The 12,239-nt window shown below is 35.3% G+C and overlaps 1 protein-coding gene across 3 annotated transcripts in view; it reads right to left on the bottom strand.

Moving 5' to 3' along the window:
- Ide (insulin degrading enzyme) overlaps positions 1–12,239 on the bottom strand; it is an 88,230-nt gene that overhangs the window by 48,977 nt on the left and 27,014 nt on the right. For all 3 annotated transcript variants that reach the window (XM_013362147.4, XM_005333731.4, XM_078038060.1), the window contains 2 exons: positions 3,213–3,335; positions 554–666 (listed from right to left, as the gene is read on the bottom strand). In XM_013362147.4, the coding sequence (XP_013217601.1) occupies positions 554–666; positions 3,213–3,335 (236 nt within the window). The remainder of the gene's footprint in view (positions 1–553; positions 667–3,212; positions 3,336–12,239) is intronic.

The following is a 12,239-nucleotide window of genomic DNA, read 5'->3' as shown; positions in this document are numbered from 1 at the left end:
GAGACAGGGTCTCATTAAGCTGCTTAGAGCCTTGCTAAATTGATGAGGCAGGCTTTGAACTTACAATCGTCCTGCCTTGGCCTCCTGAGCTGATGGGAATATAGGCATGTGTCACCACCACACTCAGCTAACCTGACAAATATTAAAAACTAAATTAAGGGGCTGAGGCTGTGGCTCAGTGGTAGAGTGCTCGCCTAGCACATGCAAGGCGCTGGGTTTGATTCTCAGCACCACGAAAAATAAAAACAAATAAAAATAAAGGTATTGTGTCCAACTACAACTAAAAAAATATGAAAAAAAAAAAAAAACCTACGTAAGAGGCTAGGGTTGTGGCTCAGCAGTAGAGCATTTGTCTAGCATGTGTGAGGCCCTGGGTTCGATCCTCAGCACCACATAAAAATAAATATATAAAATAAAGATATTGTGTCCAACTACAACTAGAAAATAAATATTTTTTAAAAAACTACATTAAGTAATGAAACCTCTATTTTCTTGTAAACTAGATATATACGTTCACAAATTTAAAAAAAATACCAATAATACATGGACTTACTTTAAGATGTTCTTCTTGGAAAGGGTGCTCAGGAAATTCTGGCAATGGGACATTTTTATTCTCTACTTCAGAAAATAACTTTACCACAAGATTAGTTAAGTCATCTAAAGATTCTATAAAAAAGACATTGAAACAGTTTAATTAATCATAATACAAAGCAAATAGTATTTAAGACCTTATGTTTCCTGAAAAGTCTAGGGGCTTATAAAGTAGGAAAATCTGTTAATAAAAACAAACAAAAAAAGGCATCTGATAAAGATGAAACATTCAATTAAATCCTATCAGTGCCTCTGTAAATTCTAAAGTTGCAAAACAATACTAATTGATTACACTTCACCCATATCTACCTTTTCATGGTATAAAAATTTAAACATTCAAATATTCTCAGTCATAATATTAATACTAACTCACAAATATTATCTTGCAATAAACTTAAAACATGTATTAGAAACAGTAATAGAAAATTTAGTTTTATTTGGAAATAAAACTATGATTCCCAATACTGGCAGAATATAAGGTATAACATTTACCTTATAAATACAGTCCAAACTCACTGTTAAAAGTCAAATGTTAAAGTTTAATAAATATTTGATTTGGAGGAAAATACTATAAAATGATGAAAAGAATCCTAGTTGAGGGATCAGGGCACTTGCTTCTAACCCCAGCTTTACCAATCATGACAACAAAATACTTGCACAAACTTAACTACTCCATAAAATAAGGCTCTCAGGTAAGATGATCAAAACTCTCTTCCAAGATCTGTAAGATTTTATATCATAATGTGCCAAAGTAACTCAACGACTTTTAACTGTTGATAAAATTATATAGCCACCTAAATGAGTTACTTTTATATTTTTACCTACATTATTCTTTTATAAAGGGTTTTACTTATAAAGTTTACAAACCTATACACACACACACATACCCACAGAATCGATCTACATGTGCTATTAAGTGAAAACCGCAAATTGTAGTATAATCTCATTTTTAAATGTTTTGAACAAACACACAGAAGCATATTAACAAAATTCTACGTTTAGAAGTAAAACAACAAGCCAGGCATGGTGACCCAAGCCTGTAATCCCCAGAGGCTTGGAAGGCTGACAAAGGAGAATTGAGAGTTCAAAACCAGCCTTAGCAATTGCATGGTGCTAAGCAACTCAGTGAGACCTTGTCTCTAAATAAAATACAAAATAGGGCTGGGGATGTGGCTCAGTGGTCAAGTATCCCTGAGTTCAAACCCTGATACCAAAAAAAGAAAAAAAAAGTAATAAAACAACAAAAACCTTAAGTTGACGATCTTTGAGGAAAGGGCATAGCTGTCAGGGGATGCATGATAAAGAGGAAGAACTTACTTTTTGTCTTATACCTTTCTATGTGGGATAATTTTTTCCCTCACACACATATTACTACTCCTCCTCCTACTATTATTACTACTATTATTTTGGTGTTGAACACAGGATCTTGCATATCCTTAAGCACATACACCACTGAGCTACAACCCAGCCCCAAGAATTACTAAGCTCTAGAAAGAAAACACATATTAAAGATTCAATCTTTGAATGCTATGAACCTGATTAGTGAAAGAGTGTTTCCCTAGTACTTATGAGGCCCTGGGTTTGATTCTCAGCACCATAAAAACAAAAAGCAAAACAAAAACAAAAATCAAACCTTTGTTGTTTACAGATAGTTTTTTTCAGTGCATCATCATCTGCTTTTTAAATTTTGATTCTAGATTAACAAATTGTTAAAAGTCAAATTTGGGGCTGTAGCTATAACTCAATTGCAGAGTGCTTGCCTAGGATGTATGAGGCACTGGTTTGATCCTTAGCACCACATAAAAATAAATAAATAAAATAAAAATAATTTTTAAAATGTTAATTTAAAAAAAAAGTCAAGTCTGTCCATCTTTCTTCAAACTTCTTTTCCCTACACATACTTGGTGAGACTAGCTACTGATAATTTGTTTCTTCAGGTCTCCATTTAAGTCACATAAACTTGTTTTCGGAATACAATGAATTAAAAATTCTCATCCATGGGGCTGGGGTTGTGGCTCAGTGGTAGAACGCTTGCCTCGAAATGTGAGAGACCCTGGGTTCAATCCTCAGCACCACATAAAAATAAACAAACAAAATAAAGATATTGTGTCCATGTATAACCAAAAAATAAATAATAAATAAATAAATAAAAATTCTCATCCATGTATTCTGCAATAAGTAGATCATTTTTAAAAGACCTGGAGCAGCTGGACATGGTGGCACACACCTGTAATCCCTGAGGCTCAGAAGGCTGAGGTTGGGGATATCAACTTCAAAGCCAGCCTTAGCAATTTACTGAAGCCTAAGCAAATCTGTGAGACCCTGTCTCAAAACAGAAGAATAAAAAGAGGGCTGGGGATATGGCTTAGTGGTTAAGAGCCCCTAGGTTCAATTCCTGGCACCAAATAAATAAAATTTTAAAAACTGAGAATGTAGCCCAGTGGTAAAGTGATCCTGGGTTCAATCACCAGTATTTAAAAAAAAAAAAAAAAGATTAAACAGATGAACAGACAAACACCTATATCTTATATCCTTCTTTTAATACTTTGAAAAAAGTTGAAGGAGGAGAAAAAAAAAAACTTAGATTACCCAATTATATGAAAATTTTAAAGAATTCTTACCTCGGCCCAAAACACAAATAGCCATTAAGTTGGAGGAATAATAAGTAGAATGGAACTTCAGTAGCTCTTGTCTTACATCAATGCCTTCTTGGTTGGGTCGAGTCTCTAGAGTATATTTGTTACCTGAAAGGGAAGAAAAGGCATTACTTAAAGCAAAATGTGTGGGCTTGAAAGTGTTGTTAATTATCACTGACACTGCTACAAGATGAACTTAAAAAGGAGAGATCAAACTAACATATACAATGTTAGTCAAAAATGTTTAAATTTCAGTGTTATAATAAACAGGACCAAATAGTACGAAACTATTAATATTTTAAACTATGGTTTTCTATAAGGAACTAAAAGTGTCTTATAAAAATTATGCTTCTAAATTCCCTATGAGATAGGTATTACCTGATTACTATTAGGCATTTTTGAGACAATAAGATCAACATGGCCTCCATTACACTTCTTTTAATTTTTCAATTCCCAATGCTCTCCATAATTAATAACTGTCATTGAGGGATCTTTTTGGAACTTTCCAAGTTACTTGTGAAAAGAAAAGAAAATATTTACTATTTTGAGCTGAGGCATTATTACATTTGTGGTGTGAATTCTCAGGGATTTGGTCTAGACTGGTAAAAATAGGATGTAATGTTGTTTTTATAAATCTACAGTAATGTATATCTCTATGAGCTCTCCCATAAAACTTTAATAACTAATTCAATTAGGATAAAAAACATCCCTGTCCAAAACAAATAGTGAAACTCTCTAAACAGTAACTTTCTGGTAAAGACCTCACAAACTAGGGACTGGGAGATGAAATTTCAATGGTTGACATCTCTCTAAAATGTCACCTTGACTAGAAATATTCTAAGATCCTAATATAATAACCCTTGTTATTGGTCCTGCTTGCACTACTCAGTGCAGAGATAAAACTGGGAAAATGTGTTCTTCATTTGGTTTATTTTTTCCCCCTTTCTTCTAATGGCTAATGAATTGGCTTTGGGAGAATATCTCTTTTTTGCTAACTGAATATCTACAGAAAACCACCAAATGGTATTCTCAGAACCAGTCTTTAGTTCAGTAGTATTGTTTAGAACTGAGTCAAGATTCATGTCCCAGAATGTCTGAAGTGAGTGATCTAGTGAAGAAAAAGAACATAGAAGAAATAGCCTCGCAAGTGCTCCTTGCCCTTTTCTAGTAACAAGCAGTCACATATTCACAACCACTAAAAGTAGCTTGCTTCCCAACTTTACAGTCTTTTAAAATTAATACTATTCCTTTTCAGTTAAGCTTCAATTCAATTCCAAATCTTCTCTGAAACTCAGAATCTGAACATATCCTCTCCTTCTACCTAAAGGTTCAGGCACTCTTAAAAATATCCATATTTCTGGGCTGGGGTTGTGGTAGAGCACATGCTTGCATGTGTGAGGCATTGGGTTTGATTATCAGCATTGCATATAAATAAATTACAAAAAATAAAAGTCCATTGACAAAAAATATTTTTTAAAATTCCAGATTTCCTAGAGACTATCATGTTAAGAAGCAAAATAAGTCAGATTCAGAAGGTAGCATGTTTTCTCTCATATGGAGAAGCTAGAGAGGAAAAAGGAAAACAGGTGGGGGTGGATCTACTGAAAATCAAAGGTAGATTAGTAGAGCAAAGAGATCCAAGTTTACTAAAAACAGGAAGGCTGGCTTTTCTTTTCACAATGTTTCTATATTTTGATGGAAGTTCTCAAGGAATAGATGAAGAAAAGAAAAAGGAGAAAATGCACAAAACTCCATAATCAGTCCTTAAATTACCAAGCTGACACTATTAGCATGATCTCCAGATAAGAAGATGCAGAAGAACAGGCATTGGCTTTGGTACTGGCAGAATTATCATTTAATCCAGGGTCAGCCCTCTTCTGGTTGCATGGCCTTGAGCAAGTTCTCTTAGGCTTACACTTCTAGCCTGACATTGTAGATTTGTACCAAATAAGAAAAAAATAATGTAAAAAAGCATAAGACTAATATTTAACATCCAATAAATAGCAAGAATTGTAAATTCTGATAATACCAATTACTATTTAGGATGCAGAGAAATGAGAACTCAGACACTGCTCAACAGAGTGCACACTGAATCAATCACTACAGTCAACAATTTGGCAATATCTTGTGAATCTGAAGATATATATCTCCTATGACAGAGTAATTCTACTCTTATATATATGTACCCCAGATAAGTCTGTGTACAAGAATGCTCATAGCAATACTGTTCTAATAAGAAGAAAACGGGGGCTGGGGTTGTGGCTCAATGGTAGACTGCTCGCCTAGCACGTGCGAGGCACTGGGTTCAATCCTCAGCACCACATAAAAATAAATAAATGAGTGAAATAAAGTCATTGTGTCCAACTACAACTGAAAAAAAATTTAAAAAATATTTTCAAAAAAGGAAGAAAATAGGGCTGGGGATGTGGCTCAAGTGGTAGCGCGCTCGCCTGGCATGCGTGCGGCCCAGGTTCTATCAGCACCACATACAAAGATGTGTCCGCCAAATACTAAAAAATAAATATCAAAAAAAATTTTTAAAAAAAGGAAGAAAATAGATAAACAGTAGTACACTTATTTCATGAAAAAATTTAAAAAGTAATAAAAAATTAAAAACTACCAGAGGTATACTTATCAATGTGGATAACTCTTATAAACATAAGAATAAAAAAAATACAAGTGGTAGAGATTATACATAATAAAATACAATTTTCATGAAACCTAAAAACACATTAAAATTAGAAGCATGGGAATAAGAATCACCAAACTTAAGATAGTAGTTATCTCTCAGGAGTTGGGAGGAAACACAGTTGGAGAAGTGTATCCAGACACTCAAACTGAAATTCTAATGTTCCGTTTCTTTAAGCAGTATGACAAGAGAATGATCTGGCAAATGCCTGGGTAGGTATCTCTTTGTATGACAACATCATCATCATAAATTTGTAAAATTCTAAGTATTTAACATAATACTCTGGATAGCAGAAAACAGACAATAAATAGCAGCTACTGCTGGTTATAATTTGAATTGTAGGAGGGACTCCTGGCTTCTGGGTAGATCATTCATCAAAAAGATGCACATATTTCTCAAGGGAAAAAAATAGACACTGTGGCTAGAAAAGTAGTAAAGAAAGCTGAGTAAATGGTCCAGATGACTGGCTCCACCTAGAAATCAATGTGTGGAGAACATGAATGTGGTTTGGATATCGAGTACTAGTTCAGTCTCTAGATATGTACTGTCCTAATTTAGTGCTAATTCAGCTGGGTCATTTATATCAAGTTAAAATGCTGCTACTAAAATCTGAATCGTACCTTTCTGGTTCTGTTGCTGTTAGGGCAAGTTCCAGCAGTGGACTGAGGAAACCAGGGTTGCTGACCAGGGGCCTGTTGGGAGAAAGCACTGCCTTGGCACTTGGAGGATTCAGGGATTCTGGTCCTGACTCCATTACATACTAATTAAGTAACTTGGGAAAAGTCTCCGAATATATCCAAGGGGTAGTTTGTTTAATCTGTAAAAATACAGATGAGGGCTGGGGTTATGGCTCAGTGGTAGAGCACTCGCCTCGCACATGCAAGGCCTGAGTTCGATCCTCAGCACCACATAAAATAAATTTAAAAAGTTATAAAAAAAAATACAGATGACATGGATATACGCTAGTGGTTAAGAGCAAGGACTCAATCCCTGACTCCTTCACTTCCTAGCTATAAGGCACACACAAACTTCTTAACCTCTCTAAGCCACAGTTGACTCATAAATAGGAATAAGAAAAATACCCACTAGCAACACTGCTGTGAAGATGAAAACTAAACAATCCACAATAAGGCTCAGCATAGAATCTGTCAGACAATAAGTACTCAATATTAACTCAGGTTGTTGTGAAGCTTAAGAAATGTGATAATGAGGGTTGAGAATTTAACTCAATGGTAAAGTGTGCCAGCATGTCTGTGAGGCACAGGTTTGCCTTGCACCAAAAAAGCAAGCAAGCAATAATGAATGTGAAAAGAGTTTTTGTGAACTGCAAAATCCAGTAAATGCTACTGTACATTTTCATTTTAACAAGTATTTAAAATTCTACTTAAAACGAAAAAAGCTTGCAAACTTATACTCATGTATGCAGACGCTGGTTTTCCATTATATAAAATTTGCTTTTCTAGAAAATTCTGAGGCCAGCAATACAGCAATACAATTCTTACACTAAGAAAAAAAAGGAGTTTGATGTTTTAGAAAATCTGTCTTAGAGCTCGGTGCGGTGGTGCACACCTGTAATCCTAGTGGCTCAGGAGGCTGAGACAGAAAGATCTTGAGTTCAAAGCCAGCCTCAGCAATGGTGAGGTGCTGAGCAACTCAGTGAGACCCTGTCTCTAAATAAAATACAAAATAGGGCTGGGGATGTGGCTCAATGGTTGAGTGCCCCCTGAGTTCAATTCCCAGTAGCAAAAAAAAAAAAAACCCACAAAAAAACCAAAATAGGGCTGAGGATGTGGCTCAGTGGTCAAGTGCCCCTGAATTCATTCCCTGGTACCAAAAGAAAGAAAGAAAAAGAAAAGAAATCTGTCTTAGAAACTAGAGATACTTCTAACTATGTGTATAATAAGGTTCTCAGGGAAAGGTCAACTTGTGAAGTTCTAATTATGATAATCTTAAATGCTTTTTGAAAATCAAATTCTGAAGGTTAGATTAATATGTTTATAGTTAGTTTGGAATTTTAAATTTTTTTTTTTTTTGTATCAGGAATTGAACCTCAGGGCACTTAACCACTGAGCTACATCCCCAATCCTTTTTGAGATGGGATCTTGCTAAATTGTTAGAGCCTTGCTAAATTGCTGAGGCTGGCTTTGAACTTGTGATCCTCTTGCCTCAGCCTCCTAAACTACTGAGATTACAGGGGTGCATCATCCTGCCTGGCTGGCATAATAAACTTTTTTTTAAAAATGCCCTTTCATCTTGCTACAGCAATATTCTAAAAATCCTGGAAGAGCCTTTGGATATATATGAATTTTCCTACAGAATTAAAAAGGGCAATTTCCCTGCAGATGGGTAAGTACATGCAAGTACAAAATGCACACTGTAAAAAGGAGAATTTCAGTGAAAGCCTCTTAAGTGCCACTGCAAAATCTCTACACTTGATTAATCCACTTCTTGTTTTCAGTAAACTTCTACTTTTCCATAGATACAAATTCCAAAATGGCAGGGCAGGAGGGAGGCAAAAGCTTAGGGAATAAATGAGTAAGGGCGCCACATCCCCAGCCCTTTTTATATTTTATTTTGAGACAGGGTCTCTCACTGAGTTACTTATGGCCTTACTAAATTGTTGAAACTGACCTTGAACTTGCAATTATCCTGCTTCAGCTTCCTAAATAACTGGGATTACAGGCATGTGCCGCTACTATGTCCAGCCTTCTTTGTATTTTCGAATGAACTTTATATGTATAGGAAGACAAAAAACTACTTGTCTACTAATAGAAAAAGATTTTCCTTCACTTATTTATGGTTTTATGGTATTTGCTATAAGCACACTAGAATATATGACAAGTAAGAAAAATGTCACACATATTGAAAATACAGCTCCACCTTCTATTTCCATGTGTCTTTCTACTGTACCTTTATTCTACCTATACATCAAGGAGTGTCTGTTTTATTTCCCCCACCTCCACTTAGACTTCAACTGTTCCCACTTTTAATTCTACTGAAAGAAAAATAAATAAATAATGAGAACAAAACTGCACAGATACAAGGCTTCCAATTTAGCAAAACCTAGAGAAGTAAAAATAAAGGTATATGCGAATGATAGATGAGGGGGGAAAGCCATGTGGATATAAATCATGAGTTCAATTTAAAAGAAAATAAAACAGCATGTCTCTAATAACTAATACATATAGTTCATCAAACCTACTGGCCCTTTAAGCAGCACTTGGCAGATCACACCTCATGGCAAGGACATTTTCAAAGTCTTAATCAAGTCCTTTGCACAGCTACCAATCAGCTGTTACATTGTTATTATGAAGATGACTATAAGTTATTTAGCTTATTATAACTAGACTTCTGTCTATCCACTGCATGTGCACAATCCCATTTAATTCTCCTCTGGATGTGGGAGAAAACTGAGGCTTAGAGTACTTAAGAAACTTGTCTAGGGGCTGGGGATGTGGCTCAAGCGGTAGCGCGCTCGCCTGGCATGCGTGCAGCCCGGGTTCGATCCTCAGCACCACATAAACAAAGATGTTGTGTCCGCCAAGAATTAAAAAATAAATATTAAAAAAAAAAAGAAACTTGTCTAAAGTTTCTCAACAGGCTAATGGTAGAGCAGAGATTCACAGTACCGCTCAACTTCAGAGGCAAACTTTAAATCACTTAAGAAGCTGGGACTGATAGTTGAAGTTTCAGCTAGAGGGATTCAAGAAGACTTACAGGGAGACAATTTAAAAACAGTGTCTATGAAAACAATAGTCAAGGGCTAGAGCTGTCAGAGTGCTTGCCTAGCATGTGTGAGGCTCTGGGTTCAATCCTCAGCACCACATAAAAATAAACAAATAAAATAAAGGCATTCTGTCCATCTACAACTACAAACTTTTTTTTTTTTAAAGCAACAACAACAGTCAAAGTAACTCACTCAAACCAGAAAAATTTACACCAGGTATCAGTTTGAGAATGTGAAAACTCAGAACATGTGAATCCATGACATAGAAAATAGCATCTTGAGAGCATGCTGCACTTCATCAAAGGTTTGCAAAATCAAAAATTAAGACACAACAGATGACCTACAAATTTCTTCTGACACAGATATACCTGGGTAGTAAACAAACAGTCCTCACACACACAAAAGAAAGCTCTCTCCCTGCTTATTTTGAAGAGTGTTGTACCCTCAGTCTTTTATTTTCCCTTTTTGTTTAGATAATGATACAAAAACTATTTTACATTTTACTTGAAACTTTAAAAAATTGTTAATTATTTTAAAATACTTATTGTTACTGGGGCTTCAGTCCAAGGGTGCTTTCACTGAGCTACATCCTTAGTCCCTTTAATTTTTTTTTAATATTTAATTTTATAGTTGGACACAATACCTTTATTCTATTTATTTATTTTTATGTGGTGCTAAGGATTGAACCCAGGGCCCCACGCATGCTAGGCAAGCGTTCTATCGCTGAGCCATAATCCCAGCCCTAATTTTTTTTTGTTATTTTTATTTTTTAAAATATTTTTTAAGGGCTGGGGTTGTGGCTCAGTGGTAGAGAGCTTGTCTTGTACATGTGAGGCACTGGGTTCGATCCTCAGCACCACATAAAAATAAACAAAATAAAGATATTGTGCCCATGTATAACTAATAAATTTTTTAAATTGTTGATGGATCTTTATTTTATTTGTCTATTCATATGCGGTGCTAAGTATTGAACTCAGTGCTTCACACATGCTAGGCAAGTGCTCTACCACTAGGCCACACCTCCAGCCCAGTATCTTATTTTGAGACAGGGTCTTGCTTATTAGGTTGCCCAGGTTGGCCTCAAACTTATGATTCTCCTATCTCAGCCTCTTAAATTGCTGAGATTATAGATGTGTGCCACTGCTGCACCAGGTTCTATTTTTAAGTATTTAAATGCACAGAATACTTAATATCCCTGAACTCACTATCTAATTCTATCAATCTACAGTTTGCCATGTTTGATGCAAATCTTTTCTTCTCTATTAGGGACAGAACTAAAATCTGTTCTCCATCAGAATTTGGTGTTTGAGCATCCCCAGATTTTAAAATTTATTATACATAGACTCTATACATTTATATAGTATTGTTTTGCTTATTTCCAACTTGTATGTAAAGATACTACACTAAACATTTTCTACAACTTGTATTTTATTCAAAATGTTTTCCTCTTTAGTTTTAATACAGGAGTTCTAGCTCACTCATTTTAACTGCTATAAAACATTCTACTGTATGAATAGACCAAAATGTATTAATGTATTCAACTGCTGATGGATATTTAAGTCACTTCCTATTTTTCATCAGTACAAAAATGTCATGTGAACATTTCTGTATGTGTTCCCTGTGCACAACTGCAAAAATTGCTTCTTTCCAGGGTATATGTCAAGAGGCAGATTCTGTGGATTGAATGGCAAAGGATATCACTTTGTTAGATATTGCCAAATTGCTTTCCAAGGTGGCTGAATCTATTTACTTCCCCACCAATAGTATATGAATCTATGATTTATAATGTCCTCACCAATATACTTGGTTTTGTCTAAATAGTTGCCAATCTAATAGTGTGAAATGATAACATTGTTTTACTTTGTATGTCCCTGATTAGGAAAGATCTCAGCATTTTTCTTATGTTTATTGGCCAAATGCCTTTTTCTCTGAACTCCATATTCATATCTTTTGCTTATTCAGTGAGCTTTTTTTTTTTTTAACTTGCAGAAGTTTTTCTTTTATGTCTTGCAAATATCTTTACTACATGGCCTTTCTGCCTATTCTAAATAGAAAATCTAAAATTTTAGTGTAGTCAGATTTATCTTTAAATCTGGTTTTTATCCCTGGTTGGTTCTTTGGGGACTTAAGAAAATTTCCTTTTATAAGACAAAAAAATTCTCATGTATTTTCTTCTAAAAGTTGTGAAGTCTTAGGCTGGTGATATAGCTCTCTGGTCGAGTATTTGCCTAGTGTTGCAAGGTTCAATTCCCAGTATCACAAAAAAAGAAAGAGAGAGAGAGAGAGAGAGAGAGAGAGAGAGAGAGAGAGAGAGAGAGACAGAGACACTCAGAAAAAGCAAAGAAAACGATAACAAATTCTTAAACTGATAAAAGAAACCTGTCGGTCAGGCATGGTGGCCCACATCTGTAATCCCAGTGGCTTGGGAGGCTGAGGCAGGAAGATCTCAAATTCAGAGGCAGCCTCAGCAATTTAGTGAGGCCCTCATCAACTTAGTGAGAACCTGTCTCAAAATAAAAAATAAAAAGGGCTGGGGATATAGCTCAGTAATAAAATACCCCTGGGTTAAATCCCTACTGGAAAAAAAAAAAAAGAG

The sequence above is a fragment of the Ictidomys tridecemlineatus genome, chromosome 1 (genome assembly GCF_052094955.1).
Source record: "Ictidomys tridecemlineatus isolate mIctTri1 chromosome 1, mIctTri1.hap1, whole genome shotgun sequence".
Lineage (NCBI taxonomy): Eukaryota > Metazoa > Chordata > Mammalia > Rodentia > Sciuridae > Ictidomys > Ictidomys tridecemlineatus.
This window is presented reverse-complemented; position numbering and strand designations above follow the sequence as displayed.